General features: G+C 38.9%; 1 protein-coding gene across 3 annotated transcripts in view; it reads left to right on the top strand.

The window, feature by feature from the left end:
- DOCK5 (dedicator of cytokinesis 5) overlaps positions 1–18,717 on the top strand; it is a 274,051-nt gene that overhangs the window by 170,487 nt on the left and 84,847 nt on the right. For all 3 annotated transcript variants that reach the window (XR_007515000.1, XM_049866956.1, XM_049866957.1), the window contains 11 exons: positions 1,367–1,461; positions 2,804–2,882; positions 3,800–3,900; positions 7,445–7,503; positions 7,869–8,023; positions 8,875–8,960; positions 11,088–11,247; positions 12,253–12,293; positions 12,933–13,023; positions 15,695–15,814; positions 17,519–17,608. Coding sequence is in view for 2 of the 3 variants with exons in the window: in XM_049866956.1 (XP_049722913.1) it covers positions 1,367–1,461; positions 2,804–2,882; positions 3,800–3,900; positions 7,445–7,503; positions 7,869–8,023; positions 8,875–8,960; positions 11,088–11,247; positions 12,253–12,293; positions 12,933–13,023; positions 15,695–15,814; positions 17,519–17,608 (1,077 nt within the window). In the remaining variant the exon portion in view is untranslated. The remainder of the gene's footprint in view (positions 1–1,366; positions 1,462–2,803; positions 2,883–3,799; positions 3,901–7,444; positions 7,504–7,868; positions 8,024–8,874; positions 8,961–11,087; positions 11,248–12,252; positions 12,294–12,932; positions 13,024–15,694; positions 15,815–17,518; positions 17,609–18,717) is intronic.

Genomic DNA, 18,717 nt, shown 5'->3' with positions numbered 1-18,717 from the left:
GTGGAATCTAAATTTAATCCTTGATTCACAAACCATGAATTATTGGTGTTGATTTTAATTTAAAAAAGTAGAATGGAAGCACAGAACAAAATTGATAGAATTACTTACAATGTATTAAAAATTTTTTGAACTCTTGAAAGAAGTCTGTGATTTCAGAATTGAAGCTAGGTAAGTTTGACTCCATTGAACCAGAAGGGAGATTCAAATGTAGTACAGACTTCCTGGCCAGAATCATTCCATTCCTAGGTTGTTCAGCATTTAAAGTGCAGGAAGCTAACCCTCATTTCCAGTGTCTCAGAGGAATGCCATTAGAAATAGAGCCCAAGCCTCCTGTACCCCAAGGGCCATGTTCTTACTGCCCACCATACAATTCCTAAGGTTTGAACTGCTTAGTTTAGTGCCAGAGAAATTAGACTGGATTTTTATTTCAAGAATCCCAGGGGAAACTGTCTAAATTTAGCTAACTATAAATTTAAAAGTTTTCAGAATTTTTTTAGCTTTGGTATTTAATCTAATTATTCTATTTATGAATTACTTTTTGCCCACAACCCTATTTTGGCTAGAATAGCTGATTTTCCTACACAGGGTTCTGTGTGTTAATGTTACTAGTTATTACAGTCATCACAATGCATCGTTAAAATCTCTTTTTAGGGACTGTTTAGGTTCCTTAGAGCTGTAGGTGATGAAGTTCTAGAGCAGGAAGAATTGTGACTCTTACTTGTAGCACATTATTATTTTCTAACAATGGTAAAGGAGAGTTGAACTCATTATTAAAAGTATGCATTTTTTCAGTTTGTTGGTAAATTATTTTTAAGAGTAGTAGATACATTCAGACATCTGGCAGCAAAGGGCAGAAAAGGGCTCTAAACTTGGGGTCAAAGCACCCGACTTCTCACCCTAGCAATGAGGATAGGCTGGTTATTAATTTCTCTCAGCCTCAGTTTTACCATTGATAAAATGCAGGGGATTTTTTTTGTCCTTGTCTTTGTCATAGAATCATGTGATATAGTGAAAGTCAAATCAGATGACGATTGTAAGAATGTTTTGGTATCCCTAAAATCTTTATCATAAAATAGCTATTTTTGTGAGATTAAGAAAGTCTTGTCCTGATGGGGAGACCCTGGTGGCGTAGTGGTTAAGTGCTACAGCCGCTAACCAAGAGGTCGGCAGTTCAGATCCTCCAAGTGCTCCTTGGAAACTCTTAGAACTTATTAGAAATGCAAATTCTCAGCAGGGATTTGAACTGGAAGGGACCAGTTCGAAGCCCTGGTCCTGATGTAGTGGTTCTTCTTATCCAGCTGCTGGAGGAAAGGTTTATAAATGTAGCCCATTTCTTCTCCAACCATTCCTCCTTTGTTCTCTGTAGGACTTCCTCATGGAAACCTTTATCATGTTTAAGGATCTAATTGGAAAGAATGTCTATGCCATAGATTGGATGGTCATGAATATGACTCAGAGCAGGTAAGATAGCCAGTGGCCAACCCTGATGGCATCAGGCTGATGTATTTGAATACACTACTTGGATCAGGCAACTAGCTGTGTGACCTGTTTGAAGTGATACCTCTTTGCCTCAAGTCTATCACCTGTAAAGTAAGCATCTTCCCATTGCAATGATCCTAGTTTGTGATCATGATGATCTTGATTTCCCCGGGCTACTCAGTTGTGTCAGCTTGGACTCTCTACGCATTCTCTTAAGTCTTTTCTCCTCATTGCTTTCCTCTTGATCGCCTTCGACATCAGCTGTACACTGAATCTTTCATTGGCTCCACATGGCCTCCTTCACCTGGCATTCAAGGCCGCTGCAGCCTGGCCCCACCAGCTTTTTTAGCCTCACCTTCCTCTGTTTCCCTGCAGCCCGTACTCTAACCAAACTGGACTCTTCCGAGTTCCTGAGCGTATTCTCTGCTGTCTCTCATGTTACTTCTTCCACTTACAGTGCCCTCTCCATAATCTCTGGCTGGCAGCATTCTAACCATCCTTTAAGGCCCTTCTCAAGTGCCATTTCTGGAGGAAGCCTTTCTAACTTGGATGTCACCTTTTCTTCCATTGATCCCCCATAAATCTTTGAAACCTTCTCATAGAATTTTCTATGAGAAATTTTCTGTGTTGAGTCATGGTTAAACTTACAGGTAGCTCCCCTTGCAGTTACTGGCCCACAACAAATACTTGTTGAATGGAAGTGAAATGAACTGAAAATATATGATAATAAAAGGGTTTTAGAATTTTTTTTTAAAAGCTAAATAAAGTAAATCATTATTATAATTATTATTTTTAACTCTACCTGGTCCTACCTGGTTAGAAAAACTCCTCCCAGCTATATATAGATAAGAGAAAAATTGCATCAGAAGCCCTAGTTTTTAAAAGGGAAGCATCATAACATAGTGCCAAGAACTGTAGTCTGAGTTTCAGAAGGCCTGATGTGTAGTCTTAGCTCTACCTCTATCTAGCTCAGTTGTGTTTCAGCCTTGAGTGACTCTTAGACAGTTCTAGAAACTCAACTTCAGCCTCCTCATGTGTAGACTGTACACTGTTGTTGTTCTCTAATGTCTCTGTAGGCTGTACACTGTTGTTGTCTAATGTCTCTGTAGACTGTACACTGTCGTTCTCCAGTGTCTCTGTAGACTATATACTGTTGTTCTCTAATGTCTCTGTAGACTATACACTGTTGTTGTTCTCTAAGATCTTTACAAATTTAAAGAACTTAGGCTTCCAAATCCAAATTTTGTTTTGTTTTTAACCTAGAAGAGAGAATGTTTCAAAGAGCACAGAGTTGCCTTCTTTATCCAGTGTTTTCCTCCTCCAGGGTTTTTCTTCGTGCAATAAATCAGTTTGCTGAAGTTCTCACAAGATTCTTCATGGATCAGGCAAGCTTTGAACTTCAGGTAAGCATGTGATTCTCCTGCACAGCAAGAGAGCTGTTGCCATTTGGAAAACACCTAGGATTTCATAATTTTCAAATGAAAAGCTTCTTGCTTTTTCTCCTTCCTGAAGCACACATCCCTGCATTTCTAGATGCTCCACAGTACATTTTATTGATGATGTGCTTTTGCTATGTTAAGTGCCTGTGTTTGTATGTCATGTGTCTTTGTTTCTATCTGTGTTAAGTTTTAAAGTTTAGAGTCTTAAATAGAAGAAGCTGTGTGTGTGAGTGTGTATGCACACTTGCCAAAAGGGAATCAGACTGTTCAGTTCTTTGGTAACTTATTAACCTACTTTACTGTTTACTTTTCAGTGGACCTTTCAGTGATATTAAATATTTTCACAGTATTTTTAATGGTTGAATACAGTCCATTGTATAGTTTGTCCATGATTCGTTTAACCAAACTCTTCTTAGGAACATTTAGATGGCTTCCATTTTCTGTTATGTTAAATGGCACTGTGATGGCCTTCTTTGTTTTAAATATTTAAAATTACCTGCAATTATTTCATTAGGATAAAGTCCTAAAAGTATTTACTAGTTCAAATGTTTGGCAAAATTTTAGGGCTTTTGGTATATATTGTCAAACTACTACCCACTGTAAAGAAAGATCGTTCCAGTGTACATTCCTGGCAGCAGTTTTTCTTTCTCCCAGGAGCAAAGACAAGTATAGTAAGATATAGTATCTCTTATTAAAACTTAATAATAGACTTACAGGACTGAATAATTGAAACATGAGAAAGAAAAATAAGTCTTGTGGGTTTTATTTTGTTTTTCATTAATTCCTGGCTAGTGGCTTTTTACCATTTGGCAGTGTTTTAGTGTGACCCTTACTAATGTTATTGTCCATTTATTTTCACCCACACGATTAATTTTGAACAGCTCTGGAATAATTACTTCCACTTGGCAGTAGCATTTCTCACCCATGAGTCCCTTCAGCTTGAAACCTTCTCTCAAGCCAAGCGCAACAAAATCGTAAAAAAGTAAGTGTCCTGGTAAACTTCTTTAAAATTTGGAAATGTGATTCTTCTGTTTATATTCAAAGCAATATTATTGGCATCATAGAAATTACTTTTCAGTGACTACCAATGTTGTCAGTGAGCTAGCTCTTCTAAATAATCATTTAGTAGACTTCGGATTTCCCCAAGTTCTCCTCACTTTTCTCAACACCCCCATTCATTTTCCCATCAGTCATCCTGTTCTTGTTATAGAATCTATACCTGGAGAAAGGAGCCCTGGTAACCCAGTGGTTAAGTGCTCAGCTGCTAACCAAAACATGGGCAGCTTGAATCTAACCAAAAGTTGGGCAGCTCATCAGGAGAAAGATGTGGCAGTCTTTCCATAAAGATTCCTATGGTTATAGGATGGGTTGAAGCTCCACATTAGAAACCCAGTTTTACTCTGTCCTGTAGGTTTAGGGTCACTATGAATCAGAGTCAGCTCCATGGCAATGGGATACCTGGAGAGACACTTGGTTTAGCTAGCACTCCATCTGCTGGCAGCTTATCCAAATTGCAGGCAGAGTGGCCTCTTCCTCACTCATGCTCCTCAGAGCAGACTCCTTTGGCACAGGGGTGCTACCTCTCAGTCACTTCACCAGAGAAGCCAAGACTTAAAAATAACTCAAATAAATGTCCTCCAGATTCTTCACTTGGAATTCAAAATGGAGTTACCTGCACAATTCATGAGAAATTTAGGGAAGCTTTTCATTGCTATCATCTCAGGTCTGTTTTGGAGTTAATTGAGAACCTAGAAACACAAAGGCTGTCTAGTTAGAAATAACTTGAGAAATTATGCTTTAAAGGCTGTGAAATTTTAGTTCAGTTTCTCTTGTTGGGATATCTGGGATTCTAGGGAAATTAGCATCCCTTTGCCTTTGGTTCATCTCTAAAAAAAACTGAGATTGGTGGCTAAGAGATTTAGTTATTGTGCTTTGAAAGATAAAAATAAAACCTGTTTTGTAGAGTTCTCTGAAGAGAGGGTGGATGTTGAGGAATATTTCTTTTTAAGATAGATGCCTGGATCTTATTCTTTAGAATATCTTAAGTGGCAATATAGCTTCTTTAAAGGGTGGATTTGATTTTTCTTAAACAACCATTAAGTGAAGTCAGGTAATGCCAAGCCCAATAAATCAAATGACTGATTAGAATTGTAATTCTGTTTTTGGTCAAAGGAAAGTGTGACTGTGAATACAGTCCATGTAAAAATATGTATGCATAGAAGCAAAGTCAAAACATGGAGAAGTATAAAAATAGTTAATACTATGAAAATGTGAATACATTTTTTTACAGAATGCCTCTTATTTTTAGTAGTAGAATCAACAATTGGATTAATAAATAATGGGAATAGCTATCCTTTATGGAGAGTCTATTACACATATCTAATATTAATGATAAAATTAGGTTAAGTATTTTTGGTAACATGGAATGGTAAAAGAAATTTTTAGATGTGGCTTTTAAAAGGTGACTTCTAAAATCATTTCTAAAGAAAGAATTAGAAAAAACTGTTTCGGACAATGGTAGCATGAACAGAATAAGGTGGAGCAGTGGCTATAGGAGGGGTTGAAGGTCCACATTAGAGTCTGCTGGGAACATTTGCAACATCTACGGACACCCCTCATTTTCATTTTTCTAATCCCACAGTTCCTGATGTGGTACCTATTGTGGGGCAGCCTCAGACATACATAGGCTTTAAGAGATTCCAGGTGATTCTGACTCACTTTCACCTGAACCACTGGTCTAAACAGTGTGTTTCACTGTCTCTTTTTCATTATTGCTCCCTCCCCTAGAAACTGTTCTAGACTTTTTTCTAATCATACCCACCATGAAGTCTTAATATCACAGATACACTGTATGTCTGTTTATGTCCTGTATGTATATCTGTGCTAAATACACAAAAAGAGTAACTTTTTTTCACCCTCACGAGCCAATTTTTGCCCCTTTGGGGGCAGTATTGCCCCCATTGAAAATGCATGGTGTAGAACTTTCCAGTGTGGCTACTTGAGGAACACACATGTATAGATATATATCAAAAACCAAAAAGAAATCCAAACCCGATTCTGACTCATAGCGACCCTGTAGAGCAAAGAAGAACTGCCCCAGGGGTTTCCAAGGCTATAGTTTTTATGAAGGCAGACGGCTACATCTTTCTTCCACAAAGTGGCTGGTGGGTTCAAATTGCCAAAAATTTTTTTCTAATTGCACTTTAGATGAGGATTTACAGAGCAAATTCGTTTTTCATTAAACAATTAATACACATAGTGTTTTGTGACATTGGTTGTCAACCCCATGACATGTCAACACTCTCCTCTTCTCCACCATGGGTTCCCCATTTCCACTCATCCAGCTCTCCTGTCCCTTGCCTTCTTGTCCTTGCCCTTGGACTGGCGTGCCCATTTAGTCTGGTATACATGGTGGAGCTGTGTGTATTATTGTTTATCTCATGGGCCTGTCTAATCTTTGGCTGAAGGGCAAACTTCAGGAATGACTTCAGTACTGAGTTAAAAGGGAATCCGGGGGTCATGCTCTTGGGGATTCTGTAGTCCCTGTCAGACCAGTAAGTCTGGTCTTTTTTATGAGTTTGAACTTTGTTTTACATTTTTTCTCCAGCTCTGTCCAGGAAAAATTGCATACCTTTCTGTTAGCAGCCACACACTTTAACCACTTCACCACCAGGGCTCCTTTAGATATGTATTACCCTAATATCAGTATAGATCCACGGTGGCGCAGTGATTAAGAACTATGGCTGCTGACCAAAAGGCTGGCAGTTCAAATCCACCAGCCGCTCCTTCGAAACCCTATGGGGCAGTTCTTTTCTGTCCTGTAGGATTGCTATGAGTCAGACTGGACTTGATGCTAGTGAGTTTGGTTTTTTGGTTAATATAAGTATATCAAATCAGCATGTTTGTTATAAATCAGTCATATTACTATATGAATCATACCTCATTCAGCTTCCTTCTCGTTAGTTTTTACTTAACAGTAATCAGAAGTGTTTCTCACTCTTCTCCCTTCAATAAGTTTGTGTTAATCTCATTTTCTCTGTTATTTTTTTGGAATTTGCATTTAACAGTCCCCTCCCACACCCACCCCCGGCTATTAAAAACCTATTGCCATCAAGTTGATTCCATAGGACAGAGTAGAACTTTTCCATAGGGTTTCCAAGGCTGTAAATCTTTACGGAAGCAGACTGCCACATCTTTCTCCTGCAGAGCAGCTAGTGGGTTCAACCCACTGACCTTTTAGTTAGCAACCGACCTTTCAGTTAGCAACCGAGCACTTTAACCACTATGCCACCAGGACTTCCTGCTGTTAAAGCCCCAGCTCTTCTGTTGTGACTTAATTCTCTTTCAGGACTTGTTTAGGTAATTATTCATCTCTTACAGTAACCCTGGCTCAAAATCTGGAGTCGTCTACAAGCTTAAATGTGACCTAGAGGAACACGGGCTTTTTCTTAGTCTCCTCATTATTTTATTCTGTGTTCTTGTTTGCACTGCAAATCTTTCTCTTGGTTTTATGATCTTCTTCCTAGATATGGGGACATGAGAAAGGAAATCGGTTTTAGAATCCGGGACATGTGGTATAACCTCGGTGAGTGTATAACCTTGAACAGGCCTAACCTCAACTCTTGTGTAACAAACACCCCACAACAAATACCTTTTTATTTCACTTCAAATAGCCCCAGGATTTATTTTTCTACATGCCTGGGTGTGAAATATAGTACTTCTAAAATTAATTTGTATGTTTCACACCCTCATCTCAACAGGGACATGTACAATGAACTGTTTCTTATTATGGTACCCACATGTTATCAGAATACACTAGTCGCTGGTGTCTGAATTGAGCTGGTGTATACACATGAACTTTTTCTTTTCTTATGGGCCCCGTGGGAGGAAGATGGTAACAATTTACCTAAAGTGAAATTATTTTTTAAATATCATTTACTTTCATTTCAGGTCCCCACAAAATCAAATTCATCCCATCCATGGTGGGTCCCATTCTGGAGGTCACTCTGACCCCTGAAGTAGAGCTCCGGAAAGCCACAATCCCCATTTTCTTTGATATGATGCAGTGTGAGTTCAATTTCAGTGGAAATGGCGATTTCCATATGGTAAGGAACGGTAGACCCTGTAATCTGATTAGTGCATGTAGAATTCACTCTTATTTATAGTCTTCCTCATGTGGAAGCAGTAGCTTGAATAATACAAGTCAAGTAATAATACAAATCAAAAGGTAATCCAAGAACTCATTTTACATTTTATTTGGTAACACAATTAGAAATATACTCAGATTTTCCAACCCAGGGCCTGGAAGAGATTTGTTTATTTTTCTGCATTTCTTTTCTAAAGCAACACTTTCTGGGTAATTAAAGGCTGATTTCATGCATTTTAATCCTATCTGCTACAGTGTAGCTGAGAGAATCATGCAGAGGACTGAGGAAAAATCCTACCTGTTGCAGCACAGCTGAGGGAAGGATGCAAGGAGTTAAGGTCTAATCTGTTATTCTCTAGCTTTGAGAGCCAGTTTGCCTGCTTTGCCTTCTCCATACCTCCGTTTACCCATTTGCAAAGTGCCATACTATTATTGAAAGGAAGATTTTGTGGATTGAAGCTTGGCAAAAGCAATCCCATTGCCAAGACTTAGACAAGAAACAAAAATAAGATGGAAAATTAGAATCATTAAGGTATTTTTATATGCATAGATGCAACAGGAAGAATATGGAAATAATGTTTTGGACAGTTTTTCTTTGGCGAATGTAAAGCAAAGGACAAAGTAACATAAAACTCCTTAAAAAAAATTCTGTGGGTGCTTGATACACTGTTGATGAATGATGTGAAGTGTGGTCTTCCTCTCTATTGATTAGAAACAGCTCACAGTTAAGGAGTTTGGGGCAAATCTAGAAATAACAGGTCTGCTTCAAAGAATCCACATTCTCCTGTGAAATTCTAACTCTGCTTTCAGTTTGAGAATGAATTGATTACGAAGCTGGACCAAGAGGTAGAAGGGGGCAGAGGAGATGAACAATACAAAGTTCTTCTGGAAAAACTGTGAGTATTTTAGAAACAAAAATCTCAAGTTGATTGCAGGATTTAGTTATGAAGAAACATAGGGCTTCTGTTGCATTTACCAAGTAGTCAGAATCATTGGTGTCCTTACCACAAATGGTCCTTGGTGGGCTTACTAGAGTTGCCACCATCCACTGCTGACATTTGTTTATCTGATGTGAGTCAAGTGTCCGTGTTTTCTGAGCAAGCCTGGCCCTAGAGAACAGAGCAGATGGAGGAGAGGGGGGAAGGCGTAGAGCAGAGGCATTTTGCCTAGTGTTTGGATTTCTGAACTACAACAGAAGTGCTAACATCTAATTATGGCTTTGAAGCAGCACTTTAAAGGAGAAGGAAAAGACATTTCAAGGTCCATTTTACATTTAAAGAAGACCTTCTGCCCTGAAAAAAATCCCGAAGAACCAACCAGTTGTATCTCCAGCCAACTTAGTCTTCTCACTGCCCTACCCTCAAATTCTACATTTCATTCCTTCCTCTGTGCTCACGTTATCTCCACCCTCCACCTCCACAGACACTTACTGAACACCATTTTGCCCTCTTAATTCTCCTTTGCACATGTGGAATAATAGTGTAAACCGAGTGGTTAAAAACACTTTGGATGTTGGAGTTAGAGAGATTGAGCTTCCAATCTGCTTTTCTCCATGTGCTAGGATTTTGACTTGGGCAAGTGCTTTAACCGCTCCAACATTTCCTTTTTTTTTGGTCTACAATAATAGTATCTGTACTTTGGTATTGCTGTAAGAATTAAATGAGATGATGCATCAATATAGTGCCTGTTACGGAGTTTATCCTCAGTAGATGTTGGCTGCTCTACTGTGTACGGTTGATATTATTATTTTTCTTCACAAGGTCAGGGTCGTGACTACTCTAGACTGTTGATTTCTTGTGTTCTCTGAACTTTTATGGTATCGTCCAGCAGTCACCTACTGGAGACTTGTCTAGACTCATTGTTCACCTGTTCCATGTGGGCCAGACTGCTTGAGGACGGGCACTCCCAGCATTTTTTTTTTCATTGTAGATTCCCTAAAGAACCGCCATGCTGAACGCTCAGAAATTGAATCAAATCGATGAATAGTTCATATCTTAAAGAACCAGAAAGCTCTCTTAATTTGTTTTTAATGATGAGAAGTTCTTTTGTTGCTCTTCTTATGCTCTTCCATTAGGTTTGCCTATTTGAGCTCCAAAGTTGAGAAAATGTGTAGCTTTCACAATTATGATTTCATATAGGAATTAAATGGAGAAATTATGCATACATAGAAAGACATTTTTTAAATCTTACAACTCTTTTTTTTTTTTTTTTTCGTGCTTGAAGATTCTATTTTGTTTTCTTCCTTCTTCCTGGATCACTATCTCCAGAAAAATTTGAACAGACAAATCTCCAATGCCCAAGAAAAAAAAAAAAAAAGTTTTTTTTTGAGCCTGGGCTAATTCTTTGGATTAATAATCCTAGAGTCTGACTCAATTCTTTGAATTCATTTCTTTCTTTTATTTTTCCACCCTTTCTCCAAGTTTTCTTCTAATTGTTTTAATCTAAGGAGCTGCAGAGCTTTGCCCTGTATGAGTCCAAAGGGAGAGATTTAGAGCAGAAGTTTAGCTTCAGTCCATTTATTTATGACTGTGCATTTTTATCTGAAAATAACGCTTTCATCTGAAGTGCAGACCCACATGTGCTGACGTGTATTGTAGCTTCTTCTCGTCTGGGCATCAATGCTAGGCTTTAGGGAGAAGAAAGACATGAAAAATATGGTCTCTTACAACTTGACTGGAATGGTCAGATAACATGCACAAACTTTTCGAGCAAAGATTCTCATTTCTGTGATACTGACTGAAAACAGAAACATAAGTTCAAAGAAGGGCATTATAGGCTGGGATTATGGGTGATGTTGGGACTTGAGCTAAACCTTAAAGGAACGTAGAACATGAGTAAACAGAGAGGTATAGCATAAGTACAGGAGCGGGGGTAGGACATGAAGAGGGTGTGTGTCAGTTTAATGACATCCTGTGGCATCTAGTTTGGTTCCACATGCTGCTGGGACCTTAGTCAGTACTCCTCAGTGGTACTAGAATGACAGCATGGAACACAGGACTCTGTCTCTATTTCTACCCTTCCAGGCTCCTAGAACACTGCCGGAAACATAAATACCTCTCCAGCTCTGGAGAAGTCTTTGCTCTCCTGGTTAGCAGCCTCTTGGAGAATCTGCTGGACTACAGAACCATCATCATGCATGACGAGAGCAAGGAAAACCGCATGAGCTGTACTGTCAATTTGCTGGTATGTGCCAAGCCCCTGGGATGGCAACGGGGTACCGCCAGGCTGCCCCTGAGACCCATAGCTCAGCTCTAGGCAGATCTGCAGACACGAAGGTACCCTTTATGGTCACCTTTATGGATTCTGTGTCCTGCTGAACCTCATTGGAACAGCTGACTCTAATGTGGATTCACATTCCTTTAGGTTAAATTGGGAAACAGGGATTGGAAGTGCAGCCTGAGCTCTTGACTCAGCTGTCTTTCTGAAGGCCACCCTCAACTTGGTTCCTCAATTTTGTTTGTATGCTGCGTTTTGTTGCTTAAATTATTAGACACAAACTAATCTGGGCCAAAATTACTATACCGTGAATAGAAGGTAGAGTCCCTGGGTAAATGGTTAATATTTACCCAGGTTGGAGGTTTGAGCCCACCCAATGGCACCTCAGAAGAAAGGCCTGGTGATCTGCTTCCAAGAAACCAGCCACTGAAATCCTGTGGAGCACAGTTCTGCTCTGACACGTGGGGCGGCCAAGACTCAGAACTGATTCCACGGCAGCTGTGTTGTTTTGGGTTTTTTTGTTTGTTTGTTTTTGTTTTTGGAGTAGATGGTTGGTGGGTGAACTCCTCACTGTGGTAGAACCCTCTGATCTTGCCTTCCCTACACATGTGTTAAACGGGACCATAGTCCTCAGAGGATTAGGTGACCATGCACTCCTCTGCTTTATATGAGCCAAGAAGCTACCACATCCCTTACTCCACACTCAGAAAACGATGTGTCTGGAAATTTGGGCATGAACTGGCTGTCTGTTGCCTTAAGTGGGTCCCCTCACAGCTCTCAGAAGCATGTCCTGGAAAAATTGTTTAACTTATCTTCTTTATTACCCGTTTCTTTCTTTTCTTGTGGGTATAAAAAGAAATAATAAATAAATTCTTTGGAAACGTAGCGCAAAAAAAAAACAAAAGTAGTAGTGGCCATTTTTATCACAGTCCATCAGTAATCCTTGATTTATTTTGTGACTTTGTTTTGTAGAATTTTTACAAAGAAAAGAAGAGAGAGGACATATACATAAGGTAAGCAAAAGGAAATTTCTGCTGTTTCTATTTATGCTATGGCTTTATTATTTCTCAATAAACACTCGGTCCCAACGCCATGCTTGCTGCTTTGAGAGACACCAAACAGTATGTGATATGCTCCTTTCCCCCAAAAAGGGTAAACTCTTTAGAAGGGAATATGAGGATGCTCCCAAGTACCATCATGTTGGGGTTCAAGGGAAGAATAGAAGACTTCTGGACAAGGAAATTAGGAAAGGCTGAACAAGAGAGAGGCATTAAAATTAGCCTTCAAAAAAAAAAAAATTTTTTTTTTTCTTTTTTCTCAATTGAGATTCTTAGCCTGGGGTCCACAAGTCACCTGAATATGAAGCAAACGTACATAAACTCTATTCATTTTCCTGAGCAGAGATTCCATAGCTTTCATTAGCTTCCCAAAGGGGTCCATGAACTCAAAAAATAATAATAAATTTAAACCCTTCCTTAAAGGAAGTGTAGTAAGTACTATTAGATGGAGTCTGAAAGACCCAGAGGCAGGAAGCAACACACCATCCTAAAGATAGGAAGTGATGATGCAGTCCGAGGCCTGGCTGTACGGTGAGTTGAATGCCAGATGAAACTCCCAGCACTGGAACACCTCCTTTGTATGCTTCTCGCTAGATACTTGTACAAGCTTCGGGATTTACATCGAGACTGTGAGAACTACACGGAAGCTGCTTACACACTTCTATTACATGCTGAGCTTCTGCAGGTAAGTGAATCGGAGGCATTGATTTCAACAGCATGGAGATCAGTGTGCCATATGTCAACTGTTCATTCCTTTGGGACTAATTCCTATACACTTCATAATTTTTGCCAGGGAAGATCTTTATTCAAGGGAGATCCTTTTATCCAAAAATATTTTTATACATTCTATGTAGACACGGCTGGTTTTCAGATGAAGGTTGGAAAAATGTCAGTTATCATGTAGTTAAAAATCCTTTGGAAGCAGAGCACAAGTTATGTGCCTCCAGTATATACACTCTAATTGAGAAATAAAACCAACAGAGGTTAATGTAAGAAAATTTATAAATGCAGAGAAATTAGTTGTAAGTGAATATAGTGCCATAGAAGTACTTCCCTGTTTATACCCACTTCCTAAGTAAATTATCTTGTTCTTTGGCTATAAATACTTCTGTAGGGTATGAATCCCAAATAATTATTTCTAGCCCTGACCAATCTTTAACTTTAGATTCAATATAAACTGCTTTTTTGACATCAATCCTTGGATATCTGTTAGACAACTCAAACTTAACATGTCAATAACAGAAACCTCTATTTCCACACTTCTCCCTCTCCCCAAACCCGTTCCTACCTCCCCATTCTTTCTGTTTCACTACATGACACCACCATCTACCCAGTGCTCAGGCAAATACCTTGGAGTTATCCTTGATTCCTCTCTTTCATTTATCCCCTTACATTCTCCATGAGCAAAAATTGCGGACCCTGTTTCCAAAACTTGTTCTTAATCTATCCATAAATTTTTGTCTTCATTGCTGCAATCCTGGCCCAAGCTGCTGTGATCTCTCACCTTAATCACTGCAATAGCTACCTATTAGCTCTCCCTGCATCTATTCTTGTCCCTGGCAATCAATTTATAATTACTATATAATTTGGAAACCCTGGTGGCGTAGTGGTTAAGAGCTACAGCTACTAACCAAAAGGTCAGCAGTTCAAATCCACCAGGTGCTCCTTGGAAACCCTGTGGGGCAGTTCTGCCCTGTCCTCTAGAGTCACTATGAATTGGAATTGACTAGACTGCAGTGGGTTTGGGTTTTTATAAATATAATTTATAATTTAACTTTTACTTTATAATAATGTAATACAGTCATGCATCGCTTAATGTCCATGATACATTCTGTGAAATAGGACGTTATGTGATTTGGATGTTGTGCAAACACCATATTATACACTTAGCAAAGGATATAGGATACTGTGGTGTACTGTACCATTATAAGCCTGGCAGCATAATCACCTTGTATACAAGAGACAGGAGATACATGTGTTGTGTGCAGAAAGCTGTTGTGTTTTCTATGTCTGGTTATGTCCAATACGTCTTGTCCTCTGATCAGGATTTCTGAACTCTTTTATAACCTTACGGGACCATGCATGTGTATGCGATCGGATGTTGCCCCAACAGATGTTACGCGGCATGGCTCTACACATAAATTGTCCTAAATCTTGTAAATCAAAACAAGAGCCTTCTTCTTTAACACTTTCCAAAAGCACTCGTGGTACACTCAAAATTCATATTCAAGGTTGGGGCACTAAAAAGCTTGCTGTATCTGGGGGAGGGAGGGAGAGGGATAGGACTTGTCGACTGTGGATTTCACTATTGGATGATCTGAAAGAGACCCCAGTGCCAGTAACTGGAGGCCTTTTCACTTGAGCTGCTCAGAGAGTTAAACTCTGCTATCCCGGTGTAAGGTATGAGGTGTGGATCTAACTTTTCCCTGGATAGCTACTCAGTATCCTGAGATGTCATCTTTATCATGTACTAAATTCCTGTATTTAAGGGGATTCCATTTCCACATTTTATATGCTGTTGCATGGGTCTCTATTTATGTACCAGTACCACACTGTTTGAATTATTAATTTTTTATAGTATGCTTTATTATTTGGTACTTATTCCTCATTACTCTTGTTTTTCAGGTATTCCCACCTGTTCTTTTCTTTTTTGGTCATTTTTTCTTCTGAACTTTTGAATCATGAAATTTTAAAATTGATTTCATAAAAATTTTCATGTTATAAAATAGAGTTTTCTTATCCAAAAGCATGTTATGGCTTTCCATTTGTTCAGGCCTACTTTTATATCCTTGAAGGTGTTTTAAAGTTTTCTGCATATGAGTCTTGCATATTCCTTATTATATTAACTCCTAAATATTTTGAATTTTTGGATTTATTTTTGTTGGGGTCTTATTTTTCCTTTCATCTGCGTATGATTTTTTTTCTCTGTATATAAAAACTATTCGTTTCTAAATATATTGTTTTTTTTTTTAATCCCTCTAACTAACTTACCTCTCTTACTGTTTGTAGTAGATTTTCATTTAACTCCCTTGGATAACAAGAAATATAATCATATTAGTTGCAAATGGTGAGAGTTTTACCTCCTGCTTTTCATTTTTGTATTTCTAATTTCTTTTGTCTGATTGTGTTAATGATATCTTTAATACAATAGTCATTTGGTTGATTTTCATGGAAATGCCTCTAATGTTTCTCCATTAGGCTTGACGCTTGTTTTGGAGTGGGTAGTGTGTGTGTGATTTTTGTGTTTAATAAATAAAATATGAACGAGTGAAAGATATATATAAATGTTTCCTGATCTCTTTTTGCCAAATGTTCATTATATTAATGTATCTCTTTTTGCTTTTGTTTTGTTTTAGTGGTCTGACAAGCCCTGCGTACCCCATTTGCTTCAGAGGGACAGTTACTATGTTTATACCCAGCAAGAGCTTAAAGAGAAGCTATATCAAGAAATCATAGCATATTTTGACAAAGGAAAAGTGAGTGTTGGGTTGTTTGTTTTTGTACTGGGGAGAGAGGGAAATGACTCAGTTTTTATAACTCCCTTGTGTATGTTTGAATGTTGAACTTTTGATGAGAGAGAAAATGAATAGATAAATTAAGGTATGAAAGGTAATAAAGATCAGTTATCTTGGGGACGCTTTGCCTGAAGAATAGAATAGGGAGCTCAGAGCCCCACTTTCAAGCACCATAATTTTACCTTTTAAATCTTGCTGGAGGCCAGGAGCTGGTGTCTTAATCTTCCGTGCATCCTCAAGAGCTTGTGGTTAGCACCTGGTACCTACCCTGTACCCAAGCCACTACCTGACTGGCACCATGGACTGTAGATAACAAGCAACCTAAACGCCAGTGTTACCTTCCCAGAAGGTAAAATAAACCCATCAACTAGGCCAGGATCCTGTGGGGTCTCTGGTCAGCTGGAGAAAGCATTTCCAGCGAAAAGGCTAGACTGTCTCTTCTGTAACTTAGCATCTGGTGAGCAGAGGAGGGAACTCAGGAGGGCTGCTTCACTTAACTGCAGCGATGCTGCTGTCTGGCTTCCTCCACCTCACCCAGCTGATTGAGAATGGTTTTGGTATGGTATATCTTAGAGCCTTTATTAAAGTTTAGTGATCAAGGCCCTAAAATTTCAAAAGGGGAAATATTGTCAAATAATGATTTCCAAAAGATTGTCAATTTAAAAAGGTTTTATAATTGCATGTGGACTGCACATACATTCGTTCAACAACCAGTAACAATGGAACATAGCACCTTATTAACAAGAATGAAACAGGAAATTACCAGATGCTGCGTTTTTAATAATACCCACGTAACAGATATTTTGGAGTCCCTGAGTGGTACGAACAGTTAACGTGCTTGACTGCTAACCAGAAGGTTCAGTCCACTCAGAGGTGCCTCAGAAGAAAGGCCTGGTCAGCTACTTCTGAAAAATTAGCCATTGAAAACCCTGTGGAGTGCAGTTCTACTCTGATACAAATGGGGTCACCATGAGTCGGAATCGACTTAGCGGCAACTGGTTTAAGAGACATTTTATGAAATACCAAAACGACTAGAGGGCTCAATCTGAGATACTAGCCTCAGGCACCAACTATGTGTATTAGGTTGTAACTTGCATGGTCATAAATGCTATCAGGCATTTCCTAAAATTCTTTCACTAAGAGAGCTTAGTGAACCTAAGAGAGTTTAGGTAGAAATAGAAAACAATACCCTAAATGGAAAACATAACAATAGGGTTAACCTCTCTTCCATCTCCCCAAAAAACCCACCTACACACACACCCTCCAGAACCAGAGTCCAACACCAGCTTCGTTTCCTTGCAATTAAGACGTTCTTGTTCTCTGTGGACCTAGGCTTTGGAACTGCTTTTCTTCCACATTCAATTGTCTTCAGTGCTTTAACTTTAAGCTCAATATTGCTTTGTTTTGGAACACATAGTGTTCTCTGTATTCTTGAAGACAGAATCACAGGAAGATGTTCTCCGGTAAAGCAGCCAGATGTGGTAGCTTTATGTTGTCAGAAAAAAGGTTTAGTTGATTCATGGATATAACGAGCCAGGAACATCCACAGAAGCTCGACCCACCTGACTTATTACTCATTCCCAGCGATTCTCTCAGATGGATTTTGCAGCCAGATCAATGGCTGCTTTGTTCTCCACTTTCAACCCTACTTTTCTTTTTCTGAAGATGTGGGAGAAGGCTATCAAACTGAGCAAAGAGTTGGCTGAGAATTACGAGAGCAAAGTGTTTGACTACGAGGGCCTTGGCAATCTCCTGGTGAGTCTGGGCAATATAGAGGGAGGGAGAGGGAATGTTAAGGTTCTAAAAAGGTTGCTAAAATTAGTGCTTATGAAAATATTCTTCTAAGTTTAAACAAGTTAGTACCAACTATATTCCTTACAATGGAAAAGTAAACCTTGCTTTAAAAAAAAAAAGGTGTAATCCAAAGTTTTATTATGTTTTTTTCAGGTTATCCTTGATAAAAGATTCAAGTCCGTTGAATAGGCTTTCCCTAAAGGGGTGGTAGAATACTGAGCCTCAGAATAATAGTGACTTGGGTCAAGCTTTCCTCAGTATTCTCCAGGGTCCTTCTCTATAGCCCTTGCTTCCTTTTCTGTACCTTTTGTTTCTCTGTGGTCCCCCCATTTCCTGGCCCATCTCCTCTGACTTCTTACTCACTCTGCCTTCCACTGACACCATCCATATTTCAGATATTCTCTGGTATTTCCTATTCATCAAAAGTTACTTAATCTGTCGTCCATAGCCCCATGGCCCAGCTAAGTGAATGAAGTGCTCATCTTTGAACCTTGGTTCTTTTTTCTAAGAATGCCACCAATATATACATCTTGATATCTTGATAAGTTGTAAAATGCTTCTGCTAGATTCTGATTTATTTATTTATTTTGCCTTCTTCCTTTTCCCAGTTGCCACTGGACCATTCCCTGAACTTGTGTATTACACATAGTTGTAGGCACAGGTCAGCTATTTAACAACGAAACAAAAATGACCTGCTAAATGCCCAATGGTAGGCAAAAACACAATATTATGTTTGATAATTTTTAGTAAAGAAGTCACAAAAGGTCAGATCTCCCATTGTCAGGTACTCATAATTTATTTGAGCAGATGTTTGTCCAGATGACATTGAAAAAAAATGACCAATGTGCTATACCAGGTCCTGTCACCAGAAAAAATATTCACTTGTTAATTTCATAAACTAAATTGAGCTGAGATGTTTGTAATATAAAATGTTCCCTTCCAAGAAAATATTTTGACAATGAACTTTACCAGTTTCGCTTTGTAAAACAGACATGCTAACCATTGTGAAGTTGTCAAGGATTTCATTTTACTTGGATCCACAATCAACAGTCATGGAAGCAGCAGTCAAA

The sequence above is a fragment of the Elephas maximus genome, chromosome 22 (assembly GCF_024166365.1).
Source record: "Elephas maximus indicus isolate mEleMax1 chromosome 22, mEleMax1 primary haplotype, whole genome shotgun sequence".
Classification (NCBI taxonomy): Eukaryota; Metazoa; Chordata; class Mammalia; order Proboscidea; family Elephantidae; genus Elephas; species Elephas maximus.
The sequence above is the reverse complement of the archived record's forward strand: the minus strand, read 5'-3'. Positions and strand labels throughout refer to the sequence as shown.